Consider the following 16,300-nt stretch of genomic DNA (forward strand, 5'->3'; position numbering starts at 1 on the left):
CCCTCCCACAATCCCCTCCAGTAACCCTCAGTTTGTTCTCCATATTTATGAGTCTCTTCTGTTTTGTCCCTCTCCCTATTTTTATATTATTTTTGTGTCCCTTCCCTTATGTTCATCTGTTTTGCCTCTTAAAGTCCTCATATGAGTGAAGTCATATGATTTTTGTCTTTCTCTGACTAATTTCACTGAGCATAATACCCTCCAGTTCCATCCACATAGTTGCAAATGGCAAGATTTCTTTTGATTCTTTTTGATTGCCAAGTAATACTCCATCGTATATATACACCACATCTTCTTTATCCATTCATCCATCCATGGACATTTGGGTTGTTTCCATACTGTGGCTGTTGTTGATAGTGCTGCTATAAACACGGGGGTGCATGTGTCCCTTCGAAACAGCACACCTGTGTCCTGTGGATAAATGTCTAGTAGTGCAATTGCTGGGTCGTAGGGTAGTTCTATTTTTAGTTTTTTGAGGCACCTCCATACTGTTTTCCAGAGTGGCTGCACCAGCTTGCATTCCCACCAACAATGCAAAAGAGATCCTCTTTCTCTGCATCCTCGCCAACATCTGTTGTTGCCTGAGTTGTTAATGTTAGCCGTTCTGACAGGTGAAGGGGGTATCTCATTGTGGTTTTGATTTGGATTTCCCTGACGATGAGTGATGTGGAACATGTTTTCATGTGTCGGTTGGCCATCTGGATGTCTTTTTTGGAGAAGTGTCTATTCATGTCTTTTGCCCATTTCTTCACTGGATTATTTGTGTTTTGGGTGTTGAGTTTGATAAGTTCTTTATAGATTCTGGATACTAACACTTTATCTGATATGTCGTTTGCAAATATCTTCTCCCATTCTGTCAATTGCCTTTTAGTTTTGCTGATTGTTTCCTTCGCTGTGCAGAAGCTCCTTATTTTGATGAGGTCCCAGTAGTTCATTTTTGCTTTTGTTTCCCTCGCCTCTGGAGACGTGTTGAGTAAGAAGTTGCTGCGGCCAAGATCAAAGAGGTTTTTGCCAGCTTTCTCCTTGAGGATTTTGATGGCTTCCTGTCTTACATTGATGTCTTTCATCTATTTTGAGTTTATTTTTGTGTATGGTGTAAGAAAGTGGTCCAGGTTCATTCTTCTTCATGTCGTTGTCCAGTTTTCCCCGCACCACTTGCTGAAGAGCCTGTCTTTATTCCATTGGATATTCTTTCCTGCTTTGTCAAAGATCAGTTGGCCATACATTTGTGGGTCCATTTCTGTGTTCTCTATTCTGTTCCATTGATCTGAGTATCTGTTTTTGTGCCAGTACCATATTGCCTTGATGATTACTGCTTTGTAATACAGCTTAAAGTCTGGAATTGTGATGCTTCCTGCTTTGGTTTTCTTTTTCAGGATTTCTTTGGCTATTCTGGGTCTTTTCTGGTTCCATACATATTTTAGGATTGTTTGTTCTAGCTCTGTGAAGAATGCTAGTGTTATTTTGATGGGGATTTCATTGAACATGTAGATTGCTTTGGGAAGTATCAACATTGTAACAATATTTATTCTTCCAATCCATGTGCATGGATTGTTTTTCCATTTCTTTCTGTCTTCTTCACTTTCTTTCCAAGCTTTCTATAGTCTTCAGCACACAGATCTTTTACCTATTTTTTTAGGTTTATTCCTAGGAATCTTACATTTTTTGGTGCAATTGTAACTGGGATCAATTCCTTGATTTCTCTTTCCGCTGCTTCATTATTGGTGTATAGAAACACAACCAATTTCTGTACATTGATTTTATATCCTGCAACTTTGCTGAATTCATGTATCAGTTCTAGATTACCAGTGTAATCTTTCAGGTTTTCCATGTAGAATATCATGTCATCTGCAAATAGTGAAAGTTTGACTTCTTCCTTGCCTATTTGGATGCCTTTTGTTTCTTTTTGTTGTCTGATTATTGAGGCTAGGACCTCTAGTACTATGTTGAACAACAGTGGTGAGAGTAGACATGCCTGTTGTGTTCCTGATCTTAGGGGGAAAGCTCTCAGTTTTTCCCCATTGAGGATGGTATTAGCTGTGGGCCTTGAATATTTGGCTTTTATGATGTTGAGGTATGTTCCCTCTGCCCCTACATTCTTGAGGGTTTTTATCCAGAAAGGATGCTGTGCTTTGTCAAATGCTTTTTCTGCATCTATTGAAAGTATCATATGGTTCTTATCCTTTCTTTTACTAATGTGGTGTATCATGTTAATTGATTTGTGAATATTGAACCAGCCCTACAGCCCAGGAATAAATCCCACTTGTTCATGGTGAATAATTCTTTTAATGCAATGCATATAATTTTCTTATGTCTTTCCTTGTATTTCTATTTTATATTATAGTTCAGACATTATAACTCTCTTTTAAAATACTGTGTATGTAAGTAATATTTTCTAGGAACTTGATAGGATGATAAAGAGATAATACAGAATATTTATAATAAAACAGCATTTCAAAAGAATTGAAAATTGCTGATTGTTTTTCTGTTTTCTACATTCTCCATCTGGAAAGAGCAAAAGAACTTAAGTACATTTATAAGAGCTTTGAATAACATATATCTCAATATTGACTTTTTATCGTAATCCAGCATCCCTCCCCTCACTGCTCCCCTGCAAAAGAGGGACAAGTAGAAATACCACAGGAATAGGCAGGCTTACCAAGCTGGAAATCTGGATTTTGAAAAAATTCATGAAGGACATTCTGAATCTGCAAATTAAAGAAAGTAGACTATATATTACTTCAGTTATCATACATTTAGTATTTTAGACTAAAATCCATGTAGGAACTTTCAATTTAAGTCTTGGGTAACCTTTCTAACTCAGGGACAGAAACAGTAATAATTAACATTTAGTTTATATACTACTTCAAGGTATATCAAATGCTTTTTCATATATATCCTCAATGACTCCCATTGAGAACATTTTGTTGAGAACTAGGATGCCCAGAGTGATCCTATTTTGTCCCCTCCAAGGACATTTCTAGCAACCCTCAGACACTAGGTACCTTTGGCAACCAGTTTAGCAATCCAAAGAATCCTCTATAATTCATTCTTCAATTACTAAAAAACAAAATTTCAGAGTTCTTCTTGGTCCATTAAAAATTTTTTAATGTTTATTTTTGAAAGAGAGAGAGAGAGAGAGAGAGAGGCAGCATGATGGGGGGAAGGGCAGAGAGAGAGGGAGATAAAGAATCCAAAGCAGGCTCCAGGGTCTGAACTGAGAGCACAGAGCCCCATGTGGGGTTTGAATGCACAAAACCGTGAGATCATGACCTGAGCCAAAGCTGGACGCTTAACCGACTGGGCCACCCAGGTGGCGTTGGTCCATTTTTTAAAAATAGACTTGAGGGGCCCCTGGCTGGCTCAGTCAGTATAACATGCAATTCTTGATCTCCAAGTCCTGAGTTCAAGTCCCACATTGGGAGTAGAGCTTACTTAAAAAAAAAAAAAGTAGACTTGATTTTTTAGGTCAACTTTACATTCACAGAAAAATTGAGCAGAAAGTGCAGAGTTTCCTTATACTCCCTGCCTCCTGCCACCACATACACAGCTTCCCCTGCTATCAACATTCCGCACCGCAGTGGCACATTTGTTACAGCTGATGAACCTACATGAAACATCACCACCCAAAGTCCATAGTTTACATTAAGAATCACTGTTTGATGTACATTTTATGAGTTTTGGCAAATGTATCATGATGTGTATCCATCATTTTGGTATTATACAGAATTGTTTCATCACACTAAAAATCTTCTGTGCTCTGCTTATCCATTCCTCCGTCTGCCTTCACTCCTGGAAACCACTGATCTTTTTACTCTCTCCATAGTTTTGCCTTTTCCTGAATATCATAAAATTGGAGTCATACAGTAGATATTCTTCCAGATTGGCCCCTTTCACTTAGTAATACACATTTAAAGTTCTTCCATGTCTTTTCGTGGCTTGATAGCTCATTTCTTTTTAGTGCTGAGTAATATTACACTGTTTAGGTGTACCACAGTTTATTTATCCATTTAACCACGGAGGGAAATCTCGGCTGTTTCTAAGTTTTGGCAATTATGAAAAAAGCTGCTGTAAACATCCACATGCAGGTTTTTCTGGGAACATAAGTTTTCAGCTCCTTTTGGGTAAATACAATAAGCATTGTGGCTGGATCATATGATAAGACTGTGTCTGGTTTTACAAGAAACTGCCAAAGTGGCTGTACCATTTTGCATTATCACCAACAATTCCCACCAACTGCTGCACACTTTTGGCAGCATTTTATGTTGTCAAGTTTCCAGATTTTAACTATCCTGATAGGTGTGTAGTGGTATCTCATTGTTTTATTTTGCATTTCCTTGATGTCATGTGTGGAGCATATTTTCATATGCTTATTTGCCATCTACATGTCTTTGGTGAAATGTCTGTTTAGGTCTTTTGCCCATTTTTAAGTCAGTTGTTTGTTTTCTTATTGTAGAAGAGTTCTTTGTATATTTTGGATAATAGTCTGTTATCAGATGTCTCTTTTGAAATATTTTCTTCCAGTCTGTGGCCTACCTTCCTTGGTCTATTTTTAATAATTCACTTTGAATTAAAAATATGCTTGGCCATGTATCTAGCCAAGAAATGTTCTCACACTTATGTACACCTAAAAGAATATGTTTAACTGTTAGAGTACAGTTGTTTTCTAAAGGTAAAAGACACAGGCTCTTAGTCTACAGAAGTAATTAGTCACACACATACAATAAACAAAGAGAAAAATGAAAACTATGTCTGTCCTTTTTTTTTTTAGATTTAAATCCAAGCTAGTTAACATATAGTGTAGTAATGGTTTCAGGAGTAGAATTTAGTGATTCATCACTTACATTTAACACCCAGTGCTGAACCCAACAAGTGCCCTCCTTAATGCCCATTACCCACTTAGCCCATCCCTCTACACAACACCCCTCTAGAACCCCTCAGTTTGTTCTTTGTATTTAAGAGTCTCTTATAGTTTGTCCCCCTCCCTGTTTTTATATAGAGAGTCTCCCTCTCTGCTTATATCTTTCTTTTTTAAATTTACATCCAAGTTAGTTAGCATATGGTGCAAGAATATGAATCCAGTGATTCATCCCCTACATATAATACCCAGTGCTCATCCCAACAAATGTCCTCCTTAATGCCCCTTGCCCATTTAGACCATCCCCCCTGCCACAACTTCTCCAGCAATCCTCAGTTTGTTCTATATATTTAAGAGTCTCTTATGTTTTGCTCCCCTCCCTGTTTTTAAATTATTTTTGCTTCCCTTCCCTTATGTTCATCTGTTTCGTATCTTAAATTCCACATTTGAGTGAAGTCATATGATATTTGTCTTTCTCTGACTGACTAATTTCGCTTAGCATAATACACTCTAGTTCCATCCACATTGCTGCAAATGGCAAAATTTCATTCTTTTTGATTGCCGAATAATATTTCGATGGACATTGGGTTTTTTATATACTAAGGCTATTGTTGATAGTGCTGCTATAAACATTGGGGTGCATGTGCCCCTTTGAAACAACACACCTGTATCCTTTGGATAAATACCGAGTAGTGCAATTGCTGGGTCATAGGCTAGTTCTATTTTTAATTTTTTGAGGAATCTCCATGCTGTTTTCCAGAGTGGCTACACAATTTGCATTCCCACCAACAGTGCAAAAATGTTTCCTTTCTCCTCATCCTAGCCAGCATTTTTTGTTTCCTGAGTTGTTAATTTTAGCCATTCTGACAGGTGTGAGGTGGTATCTCATTGTGGTTTTGATTTGTATTTCCCTGATGATGAGTGATGTTGAGCATTTTTTCATGCGTCTGTTAGCCATCTGGATGTCTTCTTTGGAAAATGTCTGTCCTTAATGAAGAGTTTGGGAACCTCAGCCAGAGTCAATATTTTAGAAATATCTAGAATTTAGAAATAGCTAGCTAGAATTTTTCTAAAATGCTCAAGAGAAAATTGAAGAAATTGGCTCTCATGGACCAAACAGGCCAAGAATCAGCTTACCTCAGTAACACTGAAAATTTAGAGGTAGGTTTCTGGCACTCCACTCAATATTCCAACAAGCATCCTCTTATCACCCACCCTACCTCCCCTTCACAGATATCCTCCTTTCTTACCACTACCACAGGAATCATTCCTTTGGGGTCTAGAATCCATTCACTGAACTGCTCCTGCAGAGCCTGTTTCCGTGTATTGGCCACCTTGATTTTGACTTCATTTATGCATTCTCTTTCTTCTCGTTTCTGTTTAATACTCTCCTTCATCTTGGATACTCTGAAGGAGGTCAAAATAAAAGACAGGTTGAGTTAAGACTGTTGGGTTTGATTCAGATTGTTCAAATGGCAGAAAACAAGAATCCAGAGCCTCATTTAAAATTTGTTCCCGTCTTTACTCCATGAAATCTTCTTGATTTAGGCCTGAGGTGACCCCCTTTCCCCCCCAGCACTTACTGAATTTGGCACTGATCACAGGCTGTCTTCTAGTATTATTTGAGTTTTTATAGAGGTGGGCCCTATTTTACCCAAGAAAATATCATACTTAAGAAATACTAAAATAGCCCTAGAGGCTGCCACATATACCTAAAAGCAAAGCTGAATGCACTAAAGCCTTACAGTGGTGGGGCTCTCTCTTCTCTGGATACAGAAATCATCTGGAAAGATTCTGATTTCCGGTCTACGGTGGAAGTATAGAAGCTGCATTTATAATAAGCATCTTAGGTAGTTCTAATGGCTTGGACCAAACTTTTGATTTCTGTCTAGGAATATATATTGCCAATTTCCTTTAAACATCTAGAGTCAAATACTTTGACAGTCCCTGAGCATCATAGCTATCCTTATATTCAGAGAGAGTTACATTATCCATGTTGGGAATGGGAGAAGAATTGTGATTTTGATTGTTCCCATATTTGTCATCCCTATTAGGACTCTAAAACCCCAAGCTGGTTTGGATTGAAACACCAAAATGTCTCAAAGTAATCAAAATATCTGCTGGTTTCAAATACAATTTGCTCGAGCCAGGTCTTCTTGTTTTAAAAAAGAAAGACTAAGGTCTTCCAATCTGATCTGATAGATTTGGAAACGCAAAAGAATTTACAATTAGGACTGGTAAATTGGATACCTCTAATAATCCAAAAGAATCAATCGAAACCTAAGTCATTGCTTTATGCTCATATAAGGCCTTCAAAATTTTTGTGACCACTCAAATTCTATCCATTCATTCAAGCAGTGCAAGGAACATCTTCCTCTTACAGCATCATTTGCCTATATTAAAATTGAATGTTTTATTTCATCAAAACCAATTCTAATCAGCTTATATTGAGAACTAGCTATAAACTTTGAGTGACCGCAGTGTACCAGACCATTGCTGGGCCTAACTGAAGACTCTGGACTGCTGAACAATGGGACTTGTTTTAATCAATCATGTACAAACCTATGGATTCCCTCTGCCCCATACAGTGTGATAGTTTTCAGTTGTTATAACTATAACCATTATAAACTTTTTGAAACTCCTATATTTTCCCCTTCTGTGAAGTAGTTAGTGAATTCTTCACTGCTGTATCTTCCTTTGCCTGGCAAGTTAATAAATTAAGTTTTTGCTTGTTTCTTTTTAAGCTATGGTGGTCTTAGTTTCACAAAGCTAAACTGGACTTCTTGGCATCCCTGGAGCATGTCCATATTATTTCTGTGATGAGTATTCCTATAAAAATCCACATATGACATGTGTCTACTTAATTATTATACTTACTTAATTCTTATTTTTGTTTATTCACCCATATCTTATTATGAAAGGTATAATGACTGAAGCAAAGTCTAAGTTACTGGATAATCAAATATTTGAATAGATGAATAATTAGGCTTATCTAGAATTTTATAAAATGATTAAAAACAGTTATCATAGCTTCCTTATTAAATACTGAAAATTAATTCTGAGATTACAAAATTAAATAATTACCCCAAATTAAGACATATCTTGTAATAATCATATGTGCCTAAAAACAAGAACAAAAAGGCAAAAAAAAAAAAAAAACACAAAAAACAAAACAAAACAAAAAAACCCCAAACAAACCCAAAACTCACACAAGAAAACTTTCATCATGAAAACAAGAGCAGGATTAGAATAAGTTAGTTAATTCATTTAACAAATACTTATTGAGCATTACTTATACAACACAGTGTTAGAGACTGGGGATGTGAAGATGAATACTACAGACAGTTCCTGCTTACATTATAGCAGGGGAAACAACCATTACAATTGTCATAAATGCAGTAAAAGAGAAACACAGGGTGCAATAAGAGATCATATAAGGGAAGAATTTCACAATGAAGTGGTATGTGAGCTAAACTCTAAAGGATTGGTAGGATAAGATAAAGAGGAAGGAGAAGAATGATACAGAGGGAATGGCAAACGACAAGACCCTGAGGTGAAAAGAAGCATAATATGTTTGAAGACCTGAAAGTAATCCTGTGTGCCTGGAGTAAGTATAGAGTGTGAGAAGAAGAGAGGCAGCAGTGAAGGCTAGAAAGTAAGTCCTATGCTAGCTTGGTTGGATGGTGATGACGTTACCAGGATCCAGTTAACCCATTTGGATTATATTTGGAGTCTCGTGTTCAATGGCCTGGAAATACAGACTAGGTTTTGTTTCTTCATTAAAAAGAGGGATGAAATGATGTCTGAGCTGAGACCTAAAGCTTGTGGGGGATCTAGCCAAACAAAGAGAGGGACCAAGTGGGTCATACAAGGAAAGTCTTATAGGCCTATTTAGGGATTTTGGTCTTTATCTTAAGAGTAAGTGGAGACCATTGAAAGGTTCCATACTGGGGGAAAATGGGATAAGATTAACCTTTTTGAAAAAATAATAACTTCTGTTACAAGTAAAGAATGGGTTGCAAGAGGGTAAGAGTGGATATAAATAGACCAATCAGGAGCCTGCTATAATAATGCAGGTGAGAGCTGATGGTAGTTTAGACTAGGGTGGCAGCAGCAGGGAAGGTCAGAAATGAACAGATTTGAGAGAAGAAGGTAAAACCAATAGGACTTAATGATTGATGAAAAGCACACAGTCAGAAAGTAGAAGGTGTCAAGTTGCATCTCTTGGGTTTGGGCTTGAAAATCTTGATGCAAAACGAAATAAGAAAATGACTTGTGGAAGATGAAGTGCTTATGAAACATCCAAGTACAGATATTGAGTAGATGCATATACTGGTCTGAAGCTCAAAAAAGATGTTTGGGCTAGAGATATAAATCTAAGAGACATGAAGGTACAGATGGTAACTGAAGTCATGTGTTGGAATGAGCGCACTCAGCAATGATTTTGGGTGACAGGACAACCACAACTTAAGGAACCTTAATATTTGAAGATCAGATGGCAGAGAATGAGCCAGCACAGGATACTGAGAAGAACTAAAATGAGGTAGAAGGAAAAAAAGTAAAGAATAATATCATGGAAGGGTAAGAAAAGAGTATCTCAAGGAGGAAATGGTCAACATTATTGAATATTGCTAAGAAGCCAAGTAAGATGAGGATTGCAAACTTTCCACTGGGCTTGGAAAAATGGAGAACATTGTGATCTCAGTAAGTGACATTTATGAAAGACAGCCTTGAATGAAAGCCAGATATAACAGGTTGAGAAATGTGTTGGGAGTGGGGAAAATGTATATGGACAACTGCTTTGATAAAGTTAGCTATGTTTTAGTTACATTTCTTCAACTCGAGGGTATAAATTCCTCACAACAAGAACCAAATTTTGAATTTTTTCCCTATAAGGTATGGCTCAACATTGAGTACTTGATAGTTATGCAATAAATACTGATTAACTGAGACTCCTCAATAAATCTTAATTTATAAGATTAATAATTAATAATTTATTATCTTAATACTGATTAACTGAGACTCCTTAATAAATTATTAATTTATCTAACACATATTTATTGAGCCCCAACTCATGTCAAGTACTGTGCTCAGTATTAAAAATACAGATATGATAGAAAATAGTCCTTGTCTTCAAAGAGATTATAGGGAGGTAAATCAACAATTACATTAAAAAATGTGCTAAATGCTGACATGAGCCTACAGGTGCTTCAGGAATATAAAGAAAGAGTACCTAACCCAGAGAAGGTGAGACAGAAGGTATCCAGAGGAAGTCATACTTGGGCTGATTCCTGAAGCACAAGGAAAAATTGTCCAGCAAGAGAAAGGAGGGGAAGGATATTCTAGATGGAGAAAGCTGGCACTCTGGATTAGAGGAAAGGACATCTGGCTAGTGGTTTTCTTTAGTTGATATGTAAGAGATAATAAAATTGATGTGCATAAAGAATGTAGCCTATCTAGCCCAGATGAGTGAAGTCAGGGCTTTATGATCTGAGTTCAATCTCACTACATGCTGGGTACCTCATATCTAGTGTCTGCAAGTTTTAAGCTTGACTTGATGGTGAAGATTTCTATTTCCCTCCCCCCCCTGCCTTTTTTTAGCAACAGTAATTGAAGAGTGGTCAAGATTTCTATTTCCAAATCAGGTGGTTGAACTCCAACTAAACCGCCTTCTTGGAAGCATATGAGCAAGGCAGAGGACATTTCCCACTGGATATTTCCCATGGGAGTCCTGGAAAGCATCTATTTTGATGGTGTAGGACTGAGGTTGGGTAGAGGATATATAAACCAGTATGGTATAGCACATAAGGTCTTCCATCTGTTCTCTACTATAAATAGAAAAAAAATCCTATTTTCTTCTGAGGGTATCAGTTACTGGATAGTTTAAAATGAATCAATAGTTGGGGCACCTGGGTGGCTCAATGGGTTAAGTGTCCGACTTTGGCTCAGGTCATGATCTCACCATTGGTGGGTTTGAGCCCCACATCGGGCTCTGTGCTGACAGCTCGGAACTTGAAGCCAGAGCCTGCTTCGGATTCTGTGTCTTCCTCTCTCTCTGACCTTCCCCCACTTGCACTCTGTCTCTCTTTCAAAAAAAAAATAAACATTACAAATTTTTTTTAAATGAATCAATAGCTTTATCTGGTAAATCCTAGGAATTTCTGGATATCCTGGATAGTCTTATTCCAGGACCACCACACCTTGTCATGCATTGTGACAGATATCCAGCCCCAGCTGGAGTGAACTTGATGTAGGAACTTCAGTCTTTTTTTTTTTTTTTTACTTTTTTTTTCAACGTTTATTTATTTTTTTTTTTGGGACAGAGAGAGACAGAGCATGAACGGGGGAGGGGCAGAGAGAGAGGAAGACACAGAATCGGAAACAGGCTCCAGGCTCTGAGCCATCAGCCCAGAGCCTGACGCGGGGCTCGAACTCACGGACCACGAGATCGTGACCTGACTGAAGTCGGACGCTTAACCGACTGCGCCACCCAGGCGCCCCGGAACTTCAGTCTTTTTAACATCAGGAATGTCTATGCCACTGAAGTAGGACCACAGACTCATTCACCATCAAGTTTCAGGGTGTGTGTTTGAAGGATATTAGGATAACATTCAAGGAGACCATGATTTCTCGGTCTGTAAGAACTTTTATTTCTAAGTACTTAATAAGGGGATATATACATATGCAACAAAGTGTGGCCTAGAGATGGATAGGAAACTGGTAATATATAAACATTGTTATTATGCTTCGGGTTGAACAAAAGTAGAACCTACTTGATAAAGTCCTACCACACACCATTGGCTATAATAGTCATTTAAATGCTATAAAAACACATTTTCCCTATCTATCCACTCACTTTTGGCATAATCTGTTTACTGGATTGATAAACTATGATATTCAGTATGAATTGACAAAATGATTGATATTAATAATATCACTTGTGGGAGAAGCGCCCATGGGATTTCCTAGCTTAATATAACCATAAGAGTTTGGCTGGGTAAAAAGGTGACAGCTGGTGTGGCGTATGAGCAGACAGACATCTGTCTAGGAAGTCACTGTCTCCTGGCAACCAAAGAAGATCCATATCATTCCTTTAGTCTTGCCAAGTCCTAGTGACTGGTGTATTGTAAGCATGAGTTAGACATTTTGGGGTTTTTTTTGAAACACAAAAAGTAAGTACTTTGAAGTAAACCATCAAACCTTTGCAGATACCAGATTCCAATAGAAACATACACAATGGGTGCTGTCATAAGGTCTGCATAAGTTCTTTGAACACTATACAACGAGTTAATTCTCAGGGAATTACTGACTAAAACATTTTTTAAATTATTAAGTAAAATAAAGAGTGCTGTCTCTTTTCCTTTTAGTTTTTACTTGGCTTATATGTATCCTTAATGCTTGAGCATTTATCCTGACTTACTTTTCTCCTTTATGTAGCTGTGGTGGAGAAAGTAATTCTATGAAATAGTTTGTCGTGATTCTTCTCTTTGTGCGTTAAATGTTCCATTGTTACTTCATAAGGCTAATAAAGAGTTGTCAAAGGGAAAATGCACAAAAGGTATCTCAAGGTGCTGCACAGACCCCACACTGATTATGCAATAAGCAAAGGATGTCGGAATCTAAGATCGTTACCAAGCCAGAACCTGGTAGGCATCACTATAATTGCCACACAGGAAAAGATCCAACTTTTTGCCTTGGGTCTCTTATATCTACTTCCTAGTTCATTTGAATTCTCATCTACGCTCAGGACTATATATCAGGACTGGTAGAGAAAAGTGAGGACATTTACAGTATAATAGGCCCTGCTTCTCTGGAATAGTGAAATTCTAGCATTAATAGTCTCTCTGTAATTTTTAAAGTTTTTTTTTAATTCCAGTTAGTTAATATACATCTCTGTAATATTCCTTTACCGTTTAAATTTTTATATTTTTAGAAATATGATATAGTAAAATTGACCTTTTTTGGTACATAGTTTTATAAATTTAAACACATACATAAATGTGTAACCATCACTATAATCAGGCTATTGGAAGTTCATAATCCTATTTTAAAAGCAAATGCTTTGCATTATCAGTTCACAATAAGGCAGTCGTGACTTATAAAATATGCATTCACAAGCACAGGAGGAATCAAGAGTCAGAGGGAAAAGATACTGAAAGAAAGATGTTAAAAGAAAAGAAAATCTGAAGGAAAGCACAAGGACAGAAACCTAACATATCAATTTTGCAAAATTACACACAAGAATTAAAGTCCACTTCAATTCTTTATCTGTTGTTCAGAAACCCTGATGAAAAGCAATAAGGGTATATTGCATATGTAAAACTTACAAACAACAGCGATATTTTATTTTTTAGTTAAGTGGCTACCACTATAAAAATTGTTCCAAGTCAGTAAAGAGCATCTTCTCTATCTATTGTTCTTGGGCACCAAACAGAGACGAATCCCTTTTTACCCAGGGAAGTAGTGAGATGAAAACAATTTTGGATCTAGTTGAGGCAAATGAATGCTTTAACATCATCACCAGAAGATAAAGTCTTGACAAACCAAACAAAAATTTTATTTGTCTTTTTTCTTGAATATAAGTAAGAAAAACTCTCATTCCTAAAATAAATGGACTTCTCCAAAACTCTGTAAGATGACCCAAACAATGATATAGTTTAGAGAATTTAAAAGCAAGACTGTTTTAGCTAAGATTCCTGTGTTTCCAAGCTTTAATGAATAGATATTGTACTGTTGTAAAAGTATGTCAAGGATTTCTGAATATTCTGCAGATGCCTGACACTGTCATATGTTGGCATATCGATCTTGAATTTTTGCAGAAAGAGATAAAGCCCTACTCCTGACAATCTAGGCAAACAAAGCATCTATGATTACTTTAACTCTTTCATGAAATTCCTACAGTATTGCTCCAATAGAAACTAGGGCTCTTATCAACCTTCAAATGACCCTAAATATTCAAACTATCAATTCAAGAAGCATCACCGAAATAAACTCTGTTGTGTTGTGTCATTTGTTGGCAATGAGACCTAGGCCAGTGTCCAAGTGCACCCATTACTATTCTTATTATAGATATTGATAAATGACTAGTTTTATGTACTGATTGAGATTTACATATCCCTAACAGGAGGAAGGATTTGTCAATGTATTGACTTACAGCCTTGACACCAACTCTCAGATTTTAAGTATTTTTCATGGTAATTGACCTAAATACAAATCTAATTTATTGCTTTGCAAGAACAGATGGTGAACAGAAATGTTCTTTAAGCTAGTTATTAAATTTAATGACACTGCCCCCTGCTGCTGTTGGAAGTTTTCACTAGTACTAAAATTCCCTTAATTTGGTTTCTCTACATAATTGGTTTTGAAACTTTTGTCAGTGTGTAGAATGACCTTCTGTGGAACTTGTTTTCAATGCATCCCTAAAGGTTCTGGTTCAGAAGATCTGAGGAAGAAGCTAGGAATCTGCACTTTTTTACCAAGCATCCAGGTAATCCTGATGTCATTCTTAGGCAACAACACTCTGAGAAAGACTGTTTGAACTGAAATTTAAAAAGCCATGTCCACCTATAAAATAAAACAAAAGAAGAGTTCTGTACATATCTCTTACTTTATTCTAGAGGAATATATGTACCCAATTTCAAAAGAATTGTTATTCTAAAGCTTCTGATTAGTTCCTTACCCTGTAGGAAGAATACTAAAACAAATCACAAGGAATTTTAGATTCTTTTATAAATTTTAAGCAATCCCTATCAAAATAACACTAGCATTCTTCACAGAGCTAGAACAAACAATCCTAAAATTTGTATGGAATCAGAAAAGACCCAGAATAGCCAAAGCAATCTTGAAAAGAAAACCAAAGCTGGAGACATCACAATCCCAGACTTCAAGCTGTATTACAAAGCTGTAATCATCAAGACAGCATGGTATCGGCACAAAAACAGACACACAGACCAATGGAATAGAATGGAGACTCCAGAATTGGACCCACAAAAGTATGGCCAACTAATCTTTGACAAAGCAGGAAAGAATATCCAATGGGAAAAAGACAGTCTCTTTAACAAATGGTGCTGGGAGACCTGGACAGCAACATGCAGAAGAGTGAAACTAGACCACTTTCTTATACCACTCACAAAAATAAACTCAAAATAGATAAAGGACCTGAATGTGAGACAGAAAACCATCAAAACCCTAGAGGAGAAAGCAAGAAAAAACCTCTCTGACCTCAACCGCAGCAATTTCTTACTTGACACATCTCCAAAGAAAAGGGAATTAAAAGCAAAAATGAACTATTGGGACCTCATGAAGATAAAGAGCTTCTGCACTGCAAAGGAAACAATCAACAAAACTGAAAGGCAACCAACGGAATGGGAAAAGATATTTGCAAATGACATATCAGACAAAAGGCTAGTATCCAAAATCTATAAAGAACTCACCAAACTCCACACCCAAAAACCAAATAATCCAGTGAAGAAATAGGCAGAAAACAAGAATAGACACTTCTCTAAAGAAGACATCCAGATGGCCAACAGGCACATGAAAAGATGCTCAATGTCGCTCCTCTTCAGGGAAATACAAATCAAAACCACACTCAGATACCACCTCACGCCAGTCAGAGTGGCTAAAATGAACAAATCCGGAGACCATAGATGCTGGAGAGGATGTGGAGGAACAGGAACCCTCTTGCACTGTTTGTGGGAATGCAAACTGGTGCAGCCTCTCTGGAAAACAGTGTGGAGGTTGCTCAAAAAATTAAAAATAGATCTACCCTATGACCCAGCAATAGCACTGCTAGGAATTTACCCAAGGGATACAGGAGTGTTGATGCATAGGGGCACTTGTACCCCAATGTTTATAGCAGCACTTTCAACAATAGCCAAATTATGGAAAGAGCCTAAATGTCCATCAACTGATGAATGGTTAAAGAAATTGTGGTTTATATACACAATGGAATACTACTTGGCAATGAGAAAGAATGAAATATGGCTTTTTGTAGCAATGTGGATGGAACTGGAGAGTGTTATACTAAGTGAAATAAGTCATACAGAGAAAGACAGATCCCATATGTTTTCACTCTTATGTGGATCCTGAGAAACTTAACAGAAGACCATGGGGGAGGGGAAGGAAAAAAAAAAGTTAGAGAGGGAGGGAGCCAAACCATAAGAGACTCTTAAAAACTGAGAATAAACTGAGGGTTGATGGGGTGTGGGAGTGAGGGGAGAGTGGGTGATGGATATTGAGGAGGCACCTGTTAGGATGAGCACTGGGTGTTGCATGGAAACCAATTTGACAATAAATTTCATATTAAAAAAAAAAGCTTCTGTACAGCAAAGGAAACAATCAACAAACCTAAAAGGCAGCCGACATAATGGGAGAAGATATTTGCAAATGACATATCAGATAAAGGTTAGTATCCAAAATCTATAAAGAACTTATCAAACTCAA

At 37.2% G+C, this 16,300-nt stretch overlaps 1 protein-coding gene across 37 annotated transcripts in view; it reads right to left on the reverse strand.

Moving 5' to 3' along the window:
- The window catches only part of EFCAB5 (EF-hand calcium binding domain 5), a 191,027-nt gene that overhangs the window by 104,257 nt on the left and 70,470 nt on the right, over window positions 1-16,300 (reverse strand). For 35 of the 37 annotated variants that reach the window (XR_008293974.1, XM_053211616.1, XM_053211625.1 and 32 more), the window contains 2 exons: window positions 6,109-6,265; window positions 2,660-2,708 (listed from right to left, as the gene is read on the reverse strand). Coding sequence is in view for 36 of the 37 variants with exons in the window: in XM_053211616.1 (XP_053067591.1) it covers window positions 2,660-2,708; window positions 6,109-6,265 (206 nt within the window). In the remaining variant the exon portion in view is untranslated. The remainder of the gene's footprint in view (window positions 1-2,659; window positions 2,709-6,108; window positions 6,266-16,300) is intronic. The other 2 variants (XM_053211627.1, XM_053211626.1) reach the window with 1 other exon arrangement.

Source organism: Acinonyx jubatus, chromosome E1 (assembly GCF_027475565.1).
Source record: "Acinonyx jubatus isolate Ajub_Pintada_27869175 chromosome E1, VMU_Ajub_asm_v1.0, whole genome shotgun sequence".
Lineage (NCBI taxonomy): Eukaryota > Metazoa > Chordata > Mammalia > Carnivora > Felidae > Acinonyx > Acinonyx jubatus.